General features: G+C 40.1%; 1 protein-coding gene across 2 annotated transcripts in view; it reads left to right on the top strand.

Annotated features, from left to right (window-relative positions):
- SNAP25 (synaptosome associated protein 25) overlaps nucleotides 1-3,989 on the top strand; it is a 63,757-nt gene extending 59,768 nt beyond the window's left edge. For both annotated transcript variants that reach the window (XM_074578467.1, XM_074578468.1), the window contains exon 8: nucleotides 2,672-3,989. In XM_074578467.1, coding sequence (XP_074434568.1) covers nucleotides 2,672-2,740 — 69 coding nt within the window. In that variant the 3' untranslated portion in view covers nucleotides 2,741-3,989. The remainder of the gene's footprint in view (nucleotides 1-2,671) is intronic.
- Nucleotides 3,990-13,408: the final 9,419 nt, after the last annotated feature.

Here is a 13,408-nt window from a genome sequence, read left to right as displayed (position 1 = left end):
ACTCATGGCATAACACAGTGGCAGGAGACATGCCCTGTGGATGGAAATCATCTGTGTCCTATCTGTGCCCGCAGGACTATCACAAACTGCAGCAAGCTTAGCAAGTCACTGTTCTCCAATCAGTTCAGGCTTGCAAACGTCTGGATTTTGAAAACATTGACCAGGCCCTTTGTGCACATGGAGCACATGGGCCAAATCTCTTGGCAGTGCATGCTGAGAGCAGTTTAACTGAGGGACTGGCCTTCCACGTCTATGTGGTCTTCTTACAGAGTCAGGCATTTCATACAGTGATAGAAAAACAACATTGCAAGCTAATGGCGTTCATTAAATCCAGCCTCATAGGCAAGCCTCATCAGGCAGAGCCCTTGCCTAAACAACAGTGACATATTTCTGAAAGATGGACTTGGGGAAGTCATCATGAAAGCAGCACAAAAACAAGACAGTCTTCAGCCTTAGTGAAAATTTGCCCAATTTCTCACAGTAAGGAGGATACTAGAAAAAGAAACACAATATATTAGGAAAACCCTCTATAAAAGACAGAAATGGTGGTTGGCTGGATAATACTGAAACCGCAAATGCATACGCATCCATTTTGCAATGAAATAGGGACCATTGTCCCTAGCTGGTGGTGCGCATACGGCCTTTCTGGAGTTGTTTTTTTTTCCTGATCAGCTGGAACACTGTGCTTTTGATCAATTAAGGTCATTAGAAAGACCCTTGTCTGGCACACTTCGCAAAAGCTGGGGTGCATCACAAAGCTAACTTCAATGCTCCTAAAGCATTTATGTTAATCTGGATGCATGCATCCAAATGAGAGCAATCTCATAATGCAGAGATGTAATCTGATCTACCCACAGTAATCAGGATAGCAGTGAATAAAGGGCTTTATCCTTCCCTCAGATCAGAGAGAAAGGGACAAAAACTAAAATGATGATGTGATGAATAGGTAAAATGGCCTAGACATCATCACCAGAAGACCCTGGCCCTAAGACGAGTCATAAATAGGAGACTGGGAGGAAAGAAGAAAAGGCTCAAAGCATTCTGTCTCGACTTAGGTGGGAAGGTCTGTACAAAGACACCCACTGCCTTTAACGCAACATCAGCCACCAGAGTCAGACCTTAGTATTCCTATTTAGGAACATTATGTTTAATCAATATTCAATCAATATTCACGTATTTCATGTCAAACATAACTGCTTCCAAAAATTATTAACTTATTTTTAGGTAGTCTTTTGGCAAAAGCACACAAAGCTCTACTGTGGTAGACAAGGTCAAACTGATGGCTAACATAAAGAAGTGTGGCTTATAATGAGTAGTTATGCTGATTTACGCTTGTTGAGGATCTGGCACATACTACCGTACTAAAAATACACATCTACATAGCATTTGCCAAAACAATTATGGAGAAAAGCCCAAGATATTTAAGAATGATTTACTGCACATCAGTATAACCCTTTTTAAAGGATTTTTAAATGTATGTGGGAAAGTTGCTTCACCATTCTGTCTTTGCAAATTGGAGATTTAAAATAAATCCGTACAACTTGGATACACCCCAGAGATGTGGGAACAATCATCAAAGCTAACAAAACACAGCCATCAAACCACAGAAGAGAGTTTGCTATTTGAATTCATGCTTTTAAAGCAGTAACACAATTCTCACCTTTCCCCCAGGTCTGATGTAAAAAATTGAAAACATTTTCTATCTAGTCCCTCTGCTAGCATAAGTCGGTATAGCAACATGGGCTTGAATGGAGCTTTGCCAATGTTTGTCAGCTAAAACAATGTCTTTAGTCTCCAACACGAACTTCTGCAGAGCTACAGAAAGCCATGGTCAAAGTCTCTTCCCACTCAAAGAGAAGTCCTAAACCTCCCAAGTGGTGCCATTTTATTAATGGCATTTTATAATCATGGCAAGTGTTACCCCATAGAAGACAGTGAAGTTGACGCTTCAGCCTATGCTGGACTAAATTCCAGTTTGATTGCTTCAAATAATGGTAGACTCCCTGCCTTTTCTTTATTCCTGTTGATGCTGTTGCCCAATGAGAGAGGTTACCCTCTCCTGCAACTACACTGGTGAACTTTTTTGGGAGAAAGGAATAACGGCATCACTCCTACCTATTCCCTTCCTTTCACCAGAGGTCCAGACTGGTGTATTTAAAAAGAAATTTATCTTCGCCAGCATACCCTATATCAGATTATCTAGCTTCCCTGCTCCAGCGATTCTCTACACTGATCAAAATTTTAGTTTTGACTTCATGCCTGGTGATCTAAACTAGAACAGAGTCCAGGTCTACTGGATCTTAGAGAGCACTGAAGCTTTTCACCCATGAAACCCACATGCACATCCTCAGTTCTCCTCCTGCCATCCATTACCATCCGTACCCCTAGCACTGTCGATAACACCAGCCACAGATCTGGCACAGCATTTACAAGAGTTCAGTGAAGCTGAATACAAACATTAAAGCTCTACTCAAGGGCTACCTGAAGCATTACAAAACCAGCAAATCTGTAATTTCCTTTTGGATCCCTAATACTACCATAAAAACCAGCTCTCTAGTATTTTCTTTTTTTTTCCCCGACCTAGCCAATATGAGAAAAGTGTCTGCTAAGCATTGTAGATGTTCTCTTTCTGCCCTGTATTCACCTGTTTCTTTCCTTTGTGTTTCCCTAGGCTGATTCCAACAAAACCAGGATTGATGAAGCCAACCAGCGTGCAACAAAGATGCTGGGCAGTGGTTAAATGCAGTGAAGTGCATTTCCTTTTAACACTGTCCAACAGGGCAGTACCTTCATGCTTTTATCATGGTATTTACTTACTAGGTTTGCACACATGCACATATCAGCCCCATTGTAAATGTTGTCCTGTGTAGTTTGTCAGCTTTCCAAAAATGATACTTGTAATTATTTTTTTCTAGATATCTTTCTTTCCAAAGGTTGTACATAGTGCTGATTTGATGGCTATAGCTCACTATGATGTTTTTCAAGATTTTTCCTTTCCTTGTTTCTATTTTGGATTCCTTTCCTTTTTTCCCCTCTCCTCATTATTTTTTTTTTAAATGATGTTTGCTGAATGACAACACTGTTGGAATGCTAAACGTGCTGTTAACCTTTAAATATACAGTATTGTTCTTGTAAAACTGTGACATTCCACAGAGCTACTGCCATGCTCCTGTCTTTGGGTATCATGATGTTTAAGCACTTAAACCTGCTGTCTTCAGTTCTTCATTGCCATTATCTGTTGTTATGATTTCATGATTAGACAATGTGGAATTATATTACTATAACAAGCATTGCACTAAAAAGTGATGTGATTTATGCATTTATGCATGAGGAATAAATAGACTTTTAGACTCCTACTTAAACAAGACTTTTCCCATGGCAGTAGCACACCAACAATGACAACAAAAGCATGCTCAGTATTCGGACTCTTTTGGGACTATGTTATACCAGCAAGTTTGCAGTCGTGCCACTTTTTTCTTGTTGATATATATATAGTTATTAATCATGATCATTTTTTTTTAATTATGAAAAAAGAGGGATTTGGCACTCACCATTTAGCCATTGCCAGCAAAATAAAAGCTTGGCTGAAAATACGTCAAAGACACAAAGAAATAAGTGTAATATATTGGGTTTGTCTGCTGCTTTTGAAGACTATCTTTTGGAGGAAACGACTACCATACGAAATGGTGCAAAGAAATGTAATTTTTATAAGGCTCTCTCTTACTAGTCGCTATCCCCATGTGGTTTGTTATCGGTACAGTTCTCTGTTGCTTACCTAGAGCTATGCACACCAAATCGCTGAGATGTTTAGTAGCTGACTTAATTAAAAAAATAATAAAAAAACCTAAATGAATGAACTCTAGATAAACTGTGAGATAAATATCATTTACAGCATGTAATATGAAATTCCTTATGTCTCCTGTCAGTTTGTGAAGTGATTGACATTTTGTAGCTAGTTTAAAAATTATTAAAAATTATAGATCTCAGAATCCATGCTTGCTTTATCCATTTGTTCCCTACGTGTCAGTGATAACTAGTTATTTGCCACTTACCTGGGAAAAGGAGAAGTGCAAAGTCTAAAGGCTCTTTACAAACAGGTTCTATATTACACATGGGAAACTAAAGATTTCAGTTTGCAATACTGTATGAAAGTAACTACTCTAAAAATAGCATTTTACACTCAGCATTTTCCAAGTGAATATTATTTTAAATGACCTGGCTTGGATTGCCAAACACTGAGGGAAAATATATTCTCTTGCTCAAGGGAAAGAAAAAAATGAAATAAATGTTATGGTACAGAATAATACAGCTCCTTAGTCAATAAAATCTATTCCTGTAGTGGATGTAGCCACGTGTTAATACACCTCTTTTCAGGGAACACTTTGAACTACAGAGTTCGTACAGTCTGCTAAGAATAATCTTCTCAAATGGCTAACAACAACTAGTGTTTACTGCCAATGAAAAGTGTTATCATATTTTCCCAGGGTTTTTTTCCCTATATGGACAAATTATAATTAACTCTGCATGAGTGACAGTTCACTCATGTGTCTCACATGGCCCTAAGTTAAAATACACAAAGAACATAAATGCTTGCATAATTAAAATCACATGATAATGTAGACAAGCTATATTTTCTTTAGCAGCTTTTTATTTTTAGTATCTATTAAAAATTAATTTATGCAAATATTTTCCCCCACTACTTCAAACCAAAGAGTAACCTTCAAGCAAACACTTTTAATCTGCTGACCGTTTCCAATACTGTTCATTCAGGGATTCTAATATTTGTGACAGCGTTATCATTCTGCAATGTCACAGCCTACTGAAGGAGGGCAATAATTGTACTGGAAAATGCGTCAGTACGGAAACATACAAATACAAGGATATTTGAGAAGGGCAAGAAATATGTAAGAAAGTAACAAAGATATTAATGGAGGCATTATTGCCATCTGTTTGACAAGAACGCACCCTATCTGAAGAAGATCATACTTCCAAAAGTCATTATAGCTGATCAAAAATATAAGCTGTTGCTGTGAAGGAAATCATTATGTTTTGACATCTGTTTTTGTCTTGAACAAAGATCAAAACCCAAACCATTGGAACTTTTTGCCAAATGGAAAGTTTAAAGGATAGAAATATTGAAATGTTTCATTGTGTTTGTCTTTGTATCCTCCTCCACTGTATGCAGGGTCTCTTAGGAGCTGGCTGAAAATGACTTTAGTAAATAAGTTTAATATATTGCGTTTCTCTGATGTTTTTGAAAGTTGACTTTTCTAAGATTAATTAATCTCAACATAATTCAAAGAAAGGCTCAATCTCATGCAGTTTGTTATTAGAACAATCCACTTCTGTTCATTAAATCTTGTGCACTCCAAATCTCTGATGTAGCAGCTGACTCAATAAGAAAAAAAAAGTTTTAAACAGAACATTGCCTCAAATGTGGCATTTCCCTTTTTCGCCCCACTTTTTCCCGCTGGTCGGCCCCTGTTTCCCATGCTATGCCGTAAGCTTTCCCTAAGGCTGAACAAGCACAGTGCTCAGTTGCCCACTTGAGGGGCAAGGCTCACTAGGAAGGAAAGGGACACAGCAAGGAGCTGGAATTACAACTCCCATAAGATAAAATGGTCACACTGGCAGTGGAAACAAAAAACACTGAGATTTTTCTGTAGGCAAAGCTGCCTTTTCCTGGTAAGAAGTTTCCCTTTGACCACATTATATTTTCCAATCTGTAATTTCTTTTGTGTTTGTACTGGTGCCATCTGGAAAATAGAAGAGTGCTTGAAGACACAAAGCCTCATGAAATATCACTTATTTCTAGACTTTCACCGCAATTTCACCAACAGTTTGTGTACAACATAGCAAGATCCTCATGTTGGTGTTGGTTTGAGGTGGTCACAGGGAAAAGTTTTTTTATATTCTCAAGTGCCAACACTGAATGAACTACCCAACTGGATTAGTTAAAATTTTGCTTAAAAACTGAAGTCCAAGTAGAAGACAAACTTCTGCTGAGCTCTACAAACCCGCAATTAATTAATTCTTTCATATCATGCATTCTCCTCCTTTCCTAGTCTAGGCTGGAAATGGAAATATCAAAATAATCCCAAAGAAGGATATCTGAATGTTATTCCTCAACAGAACAAAATTCGTTGGTGTAATATCTCACGCAAAAGGAAAAAAAATCACCTTCATTAAATACTTGGTCTGATTTCAGCAGTGAGAAACTATGAGAGAAAACCAGACAAACTAAGAACTAAGGAAAATCAAGGTGGCTTATCTGAAACAAACCTTAGAACTTTTAGGATGTTGATGATTCCCAGCATTAGCATAAGCACACCGCTTCTTAACTCAAAAGAGACTGTTACAGCTTTCCAGATTGACACAAATTCTAGAAAAGAAACTGTGGATCACACACAGCACCTTGTGGTTTGATGGAACACGTCTTACAAAAGCAGATGGACTTGAGGCAAAGTTATGGAGTGAAAGATAATTGATTAATATTTCTTGAAGATTTGATGGTATTACTGTATATAACAGAAAATGATAACTCTAAAAAAGTGATGAGAACCGTGGGGTTTTTTTTAAGAAATATAAATTTCATTATCTTACATGGGTTAACTATGATGCATCCTCCACTTCTGAAGAAAACCAAACATGCCAGAGTTTGTATGGCAAACTGGAAAGCGACCCCTTAGAGAAATGTCTGTGACACGACACGTTTATTACAGATACACTTTAAATCCTCTAGAAATACAGATGACAATTATTTAAAATATTCTGTGTGCCACAGAAATATACTGCCAAAATATAGCGTGTGCCAGTAACTGGAAGGCTGCCTGGCAGGAAAGCACCTGGGGGTGTTGGTCAACTGCTGGCTGAATATGAGCCAGCAGCGTGCCCAGGTGGCCAAGGCGGCCAACAGCATCTTGGCCTGTATCAGGAACAGTGTGGCCAGCAGGACTAGGGAAATGATCGTCCCCCTGTACTCGGCACTGATGAGGCCGCACCTCAAGTGCTGTGCTCGGTTTTGGGCCCCTCACTACAAGAAAGACATTGAAGTGTTGGAGCACGTTCATAAGAAGGGCACCCAAGCTGGTGAAGAGCACAAGTCTTATGAGGAGCAGCTGAGGGAACTGGGGTTGTTCAGCCCGGAGAAAAGGAGGCTGAGGGGGGACCTTATCACTCTCTACAACTACCTGAAAGGACGGTGTAGCAAGGTAGGGGTTGGTCTCTTCTCCCAAGTAACAAGCGACAGGACAAGAGGAATTGGCCTCAAGTTGGATATCAGGAAAAATGCCTTCGCTGAAAGGGTTGTCAACGATTGGAACTGGCTGCCCAGAGAAGTGGTGGAGTCACAGTCCCTGGAGGTATTTGAAAGATATGTAGAGGTGGTGCTGAGGGACATGGTTTAGTGGTAACTTGGCAGTGCTAGGTTAATGGTTAGGACTTGATGATCTTAAAGGTCTTTTCCAACCATAACAATTCTATGATTCTATGATAGCCGCCACAGGCTTTGGATTTGGACCTGAATCTGGAGAGATGGCTCAAGACTTTTATTTGAGGGATCTAGAGGCAGACAAATCAACTCCCTCACTTTTTTCCTCCCTCTTTCTTCTACTGTGTGTACATATGCAGATATAAATCTTTTATTTTAAAGGCACTGAAAAGGGAAGAGATGAGTACTTAGTAATAAGGAAAATTATGTGTGTCAGAGACAGCTTAAGTATATGCACTGCTGCTGTGTGCGCCTGTGGGCGTAGGTGTGCAGGATGTGACTGCTGTCTTCTGAGCCATTTTGTTGCCTTTCTAGAGAGAGATGGGGACAGTTTGTTTGGAAGTTAGTAGAACACAAATGGTATATTTTTAAACCTGCAAATAGCTACAAGAAATGCAGACAGGGGAGATAAACCCTGCTGAGAAGTTAGGGAATTAGGCTGGTTTGATAGGGGTGAGGGGGACAGGTTCTGGCTGATTTATTTTGCAAAGCACTTGCCAAATGTCGGATCCCCTCTGTAACAGTGTTCAGAGAGTTTGTGTTGTAAAATACCAAGTGGTTTTAATGTGTTTAGTTTTGAATGTTATTTGGTAATAAAGAAAAAAAACAAACCACAAAAAAAACCTCAAAAAATGAAAACAAATCATCATGTGGGACCATGCTGATTCCCACACATTCAGGATTTATTCCAACATCACTGTTGCCTATGCAAAAACTGCATAGAATGGGGTAAGGAATTTGGTTAAGCAACGGGTACCTGGTAGGCTTCACAGCTGCTTGCTGAAACTGAAAAGTAGCAACCAGGGTATCAGGGTTCAGCTACTGCCTTGGTTAAAAACAGTGCTGTAGGGATCTTTCATTGGAGAGTCCCATCTTTGAACCGTCTTTTCTCCCCGCCTACCAGACCACTGGCTCCTACTCCAGTGTGCCCTCCGCCTCTGCCCCCTTCTCCCCTAGCTCCTCTCAGCTCTCCCCTCTCCCTCCCACACCCCCGAGTACCTACCCAATTGCTTGTTCTCTCCATGTTTTTCTTGTGCTGAATTAGCTCGCCTTCAGTCCTCTCCCTCATTTCACTCGCTTCACGTCCCTCCATCTGCATGTTTTTCACCCCTAGGCTTTCAGTCAGGCTCTCTCTCCTCCACAATGCCGTCAGGAGAAGCACCGAAGGAACAAACAGCCTCCTGCTTTCCACTCCCCAGCTGAGCACCATGTCAGTGTCACCCGGAGGGACACCTGCAAGAAAGTCTTGCTCAGCCCTGACAGTCCCAGAAGGCAGCATGCGTGTTGTCAGGGGAAATTTTTGGATAGTCTTTTGAAAAGGATCTAAAAAGTCTCCGTAGGTTGATGCAAACAGAGATGTCTGGACAGCTGAGGACAGACAGGCAAGCACTGAGTAGGTATTTCACAGGAAGGCAATAACCGAGAGACCCTCCAGCCTGCTAAATTTTACACCTCTGGTCCACAGCACTACTGGATAGTAGCGCTTCAAGACAGCTGGAGGATCTTTTGTAAGACAGGGAAAACAACTCTCCTTCCTTCTTCCCCAAATTTCTTTCATTAAAACAATCAAGATTTTGGTTTTGTGGGTTTTTTTTACTGAAGCTTTCAAAACTCGTGCTTTTAAGAAGTAGGTAGAAGAAGTAAATTTCCCTCACCTCACATGAAATATCCAGAACTGGGTTATTTTACCCAAAATCCATAACAGCTCAAGTTGGCACAAGAAAGTTAAAACAAAATACTACATCGGAAACGGCTTAGTACACTTTGCTATAGGCAGTCCTAAGTTAATTTGCCAAGTGTAAACTTAAATACAGGCAGCTGTAAGTTCCACTTACAGCACAGTAGGTTTTCCACCTAAGTTCTGATCAAAAGTTCATTAAAAGGAATAAAACGTTTCTTTTCCACATTCGTGGGGGTTTGATTAGACCTACAAAGCATGAATACGCATAAATCCCACTGCACTAAGGGTAATTCTTGGGTATCAAAACCAACAGTATGCAAACATGAGCTAAATATCTTTAACAAAACATACCTATTTTGACTTTACTATACAGTACTCCCAGACATAACTATATCAACAATAATAAATTCAGCTGATGACAGTATTTTATTAACTACTTTTCATGCTCTGAAGGACCCCTAAAAGTCTCGATGTCTCTAGAGTCAGTTTATAAACTCCATGAAAATGCATGTTGAGAAGTTACTTTTGAAGAAACAGCAGCTATAATTCTGACATTCAGCCTTAAGCCCTTATCTTGAAACATATTTTCAGTGTCCGCTGCACATTTCTGTTTCTTGGATTAAATTAGAATGAGGGGAAACTAACCAGAAACATAAAATTTAATGAACTGCTGCTTCTTTTGGGCAATCCTTACAGCCTTACTCTCAGAAGTCAACCCATATTCACTGACTCTTGCTGGGCCTTGAGGTGAAGAAGAGAGAAAGCCTATTTGCCCTCGGACTAAAGTTTAATTAGGTTTTAAACCCCTAAGCGCACACCAGAAGCACTGGTGGGTCAGACAGCTGCAGAAGGGGAAAGGGCTGAGACCAGAGGAGGGTGCAGAGCACAAGAAATCCAAGCTGAAAACAGACGCAATAAAACACACGCTGTGAAGCAGAGATGCTGCAGGGGATGTGAGGACGCAGGGGGAACACAAGCCCTGCAAAAGTGTTCTGCTCTGCAGCGACTTGATTTAAAGACATAGAAAGCGAACAGACAATAAGGACTCGATAGTAGAGACCACTGTACAGATGGACATTGCCTGAGTGAGCCAAGAACTTGAGTAAGAAAAGGGGCTCAGTTGATACTACGTTGAAAACCTATAGTTTGCATATTACTGTATTATGAAATTACTCTAGAATAGTTCTGATTATGCTTGATAGTAAAAGTTAAACCAAGAAAAGGAGTCTGGGGGAGGGAGAACACTCTACCAACATATCCAAGTAGCCTATTCAAAATATTTGCTTATCCTTCCCTTTAACTTATTTCTGTTTAAAGCCAATCAGGAGAACTACATAACCTTACTTCAAGATAAGTCAGTAGCAGTGTATTGCAGGAAAGGGTCTGACTTGTTACGCATTAGGTGCCAGCCAGATGTTCTCCCTGCCCATCAAATTCTCCACACCACCAGTGCTTCTGTCACAGCAGCACCTCAAGGCTCTTCCTGAGGTCACTGTCCCTTTTGCACAGGCGTGCACAGCCTGTCCTTGCCCCAACGAGCTCACAACCTAAGCAGACAAGACAGGCAAAGGTGTAGTTATAGGAAAGGAACTGTATGTAGGCAGTTTGCTCAAAAGCCAACATCCATACATTGGAGGGAAAAACTGAACTGGCACAGGGCTATCTTCTTTTCTTTCAGTCATCTCTACTGACACAGGTTCATCTTCGTCACCTTAGTTGAGTCTAGCTAACAAACGTGTTGACAGTGCAGAAATCGGAGTCAGCACAGTTCTTTTTTTCATGGCTATCTAGAGACTCTGCAATGATGCAAGTCATCCTACACTAATCAAAATCCACCTCCTATTCACAATCCAACACATAGAGCAGAGTTTTAAAAGCAAGAATGGCTGCTGAGAATTCAGCTCATTATTAAAGGAGTAATATATACCAAAAAATATCATCGCTATGTACTAGATTTGATTTTTACCCCTTACTTAACTGTCCAAAACAACTAAGCCTGTTATTAGTCCTTTAGAGTTCCAGTCCAACAAAATCCTAAGAAAAACCTGTGAAATGAGTGGGGTTGCAGCCACCGCAGAAATCTTGAAGCTGTCCTTTACCTCTTGCCAGCCCCTGTTCAGTACTGCCCGGAAATGCTCAGTTTGATAGGTCTTGCATAAGACAAACTCCTGAAGCTCTGAACACCACGAGGGGTAGGAAACGCTTTAACATGATTTCAAAATTATTTCCACAAATCTTTTGAAATACAGAAAATCTTTTGAATGCAGGGAAAGTGTAAGAGGAGAGTGACAAGACTAGAGATTTTATGGTTTTTATGAAATCATGACAGAGCGCTAAGCAGAACATTTGTTCTCCTTTATTTCCTGAGTCTTCTGACAGTGACGGCTAGCCAAATATTCAATCCTGAGCCAGCACAGCGAACTAGCTAGTTTCAATATTAAGTCCAAAATTGGGTTCCTGAATATTATTTTACTTAAAGGGAAACTAACTAGGACATGGGACTTCAGTCAATCAAGTGACACAGGCAACTGTAAAATTAATCTGAAAATCAAAGAAGGTACAGATCCATTCCAGCTCTGTAATATAGATATCTCCTCAAAGAAAAATACTCTGAACAACTGTCATTGTCCTGTGAAAACTCCCTAGGATTAAAAATCCACTTTACGTGTTGTACAACACTGTGATACAATCAGCTTTTTATGAAGTTAGTGGTTCACAAAGCACCAAAAATCAATGTATCATGGAAGTTACAAGAATTAAATATGATGGAAGTGTGCAAGTAAATGGTCGCATGATACACCAGGACACTCGCTGCCAGTGAGTCACACAAACAAACATAGAAAATATTAATAACTGAAAAGGAAAAAAAAAAAAGGCAGAAAGCAAGCTGAGGAATGGACAGGTCTCTAAACAAGCCCTGTCCATCCTTTCACTGAGGAGTGGCTGAAAGAACTTCAGTCTGAATTGAACACTAAGAGACAACAGAAAAACCCCAACATCTTTCTACTTACTTCAATGACCAGACACATTAAGTCTATTTTTATACTAAAGAAATGAAGTATTTTGAGCAATTTTTTTTCCTTGTGAAAAGTGTTTCCCCATGACAAATTTTTATTGTTCTAGTAAAATAAACAAACAAACAAACCCCACCACTGTTCAGGCAAGCCTTAAACAAAGTCTAGTGATTTCAAAACTTAAAAGTACCACAACTGGATCTTGTTCTTTTGTCTGAGCTGAATTTCAGTGGTGACAGGTAAAGCAGTGTTGGTGCAGTCATAAGTAATAGGAAGCATTGTAGGACAAGGAATATTATCCCTGGTGGGTAGTGGGGGTGGAAGCGTGGTGGTGGTGGTGTGAGGAGTAAAAAAAAAAAAAACAAACAAAAAAAAACCCCACCTAAACCCCCACCAAAAATCCCCAGAAACAAACCCCCAGCAAACCCCAAAACCAGAAAGTCCACAAAAGATCTGTATAGCAACTTCCATGAAACAAACCAGCAGCATTTCTGAATCAAATACTGTTGTGGTTTTGTTTTCCTTGCCCCCGTAAATTTTATCTTGGCTTCCAGGTGAATTATACTTTTTTTTTTTCTTTGAAATTCAAATTTTTTTATTTTTGGCAGAAAAAGAATAATTTTTTTCAAAGCGTCCCTCCATTTTTCAACCACTCTGTCTCTTTCAAGGAACACCCAACACCTGCAAAGGCATATACTGCAGCATCTGATTTTCACAGCTGAGAGTAACTGTGGCAAAAAGGTTAGTTTGTAGCCCAGAGTAAAGAGAATATGCTGTCAAGACAAACTACAGCTGTTTAAATCATTCCTCCGCATAGCAATGGTTTCCCACAGGGAGAAGTCCCAGAAGTGTATTTTTGCATCTGCAAACGCCTTAGCTGCTCTTCTGCCCAGCGCAGCGTGGAGAAAACCGAGAAGATGAAGTCATGCTTCCACAGCTTGTGGTTTGGGTTGTTTGTTGTTGCTGGTTTTTTGAACAAACACTTCAGAGGAGGACAGAGCATTTCTCCCCCCCAGTCTCAAGCAACCGCACTAAAATCAGCATGGCTACACGAGCGGTACTTAGTGTTAAACTCTCTGGCTGTCAATGGGTTTCTGATGTTGACCCCCAAATGCTATAGGATATCACAACTATGTGGATGTAAGGATAGCTAACGGCAACACTAAGAAAATACTTAAGGATATTCCATTTAGCTTTGCTCCAAGGGACTTAGGTGCCTGGACA

Source organism: Larus michahellis, chromosome 3, assembly GCF_964199755.1.
Source record: "Larus michahellis chromosome 3, bLarMic1.1, whole genome shotgun sequence".
Taxonomy (NCBI): Eukaryota; Metazoa; Chordata; class Aves; order Charadriiformes; family Laridae; genus Larus; species Larus michahellis.
This window is presented reverse-complemented; position numbering and strand designations above follow the sequence as displayed.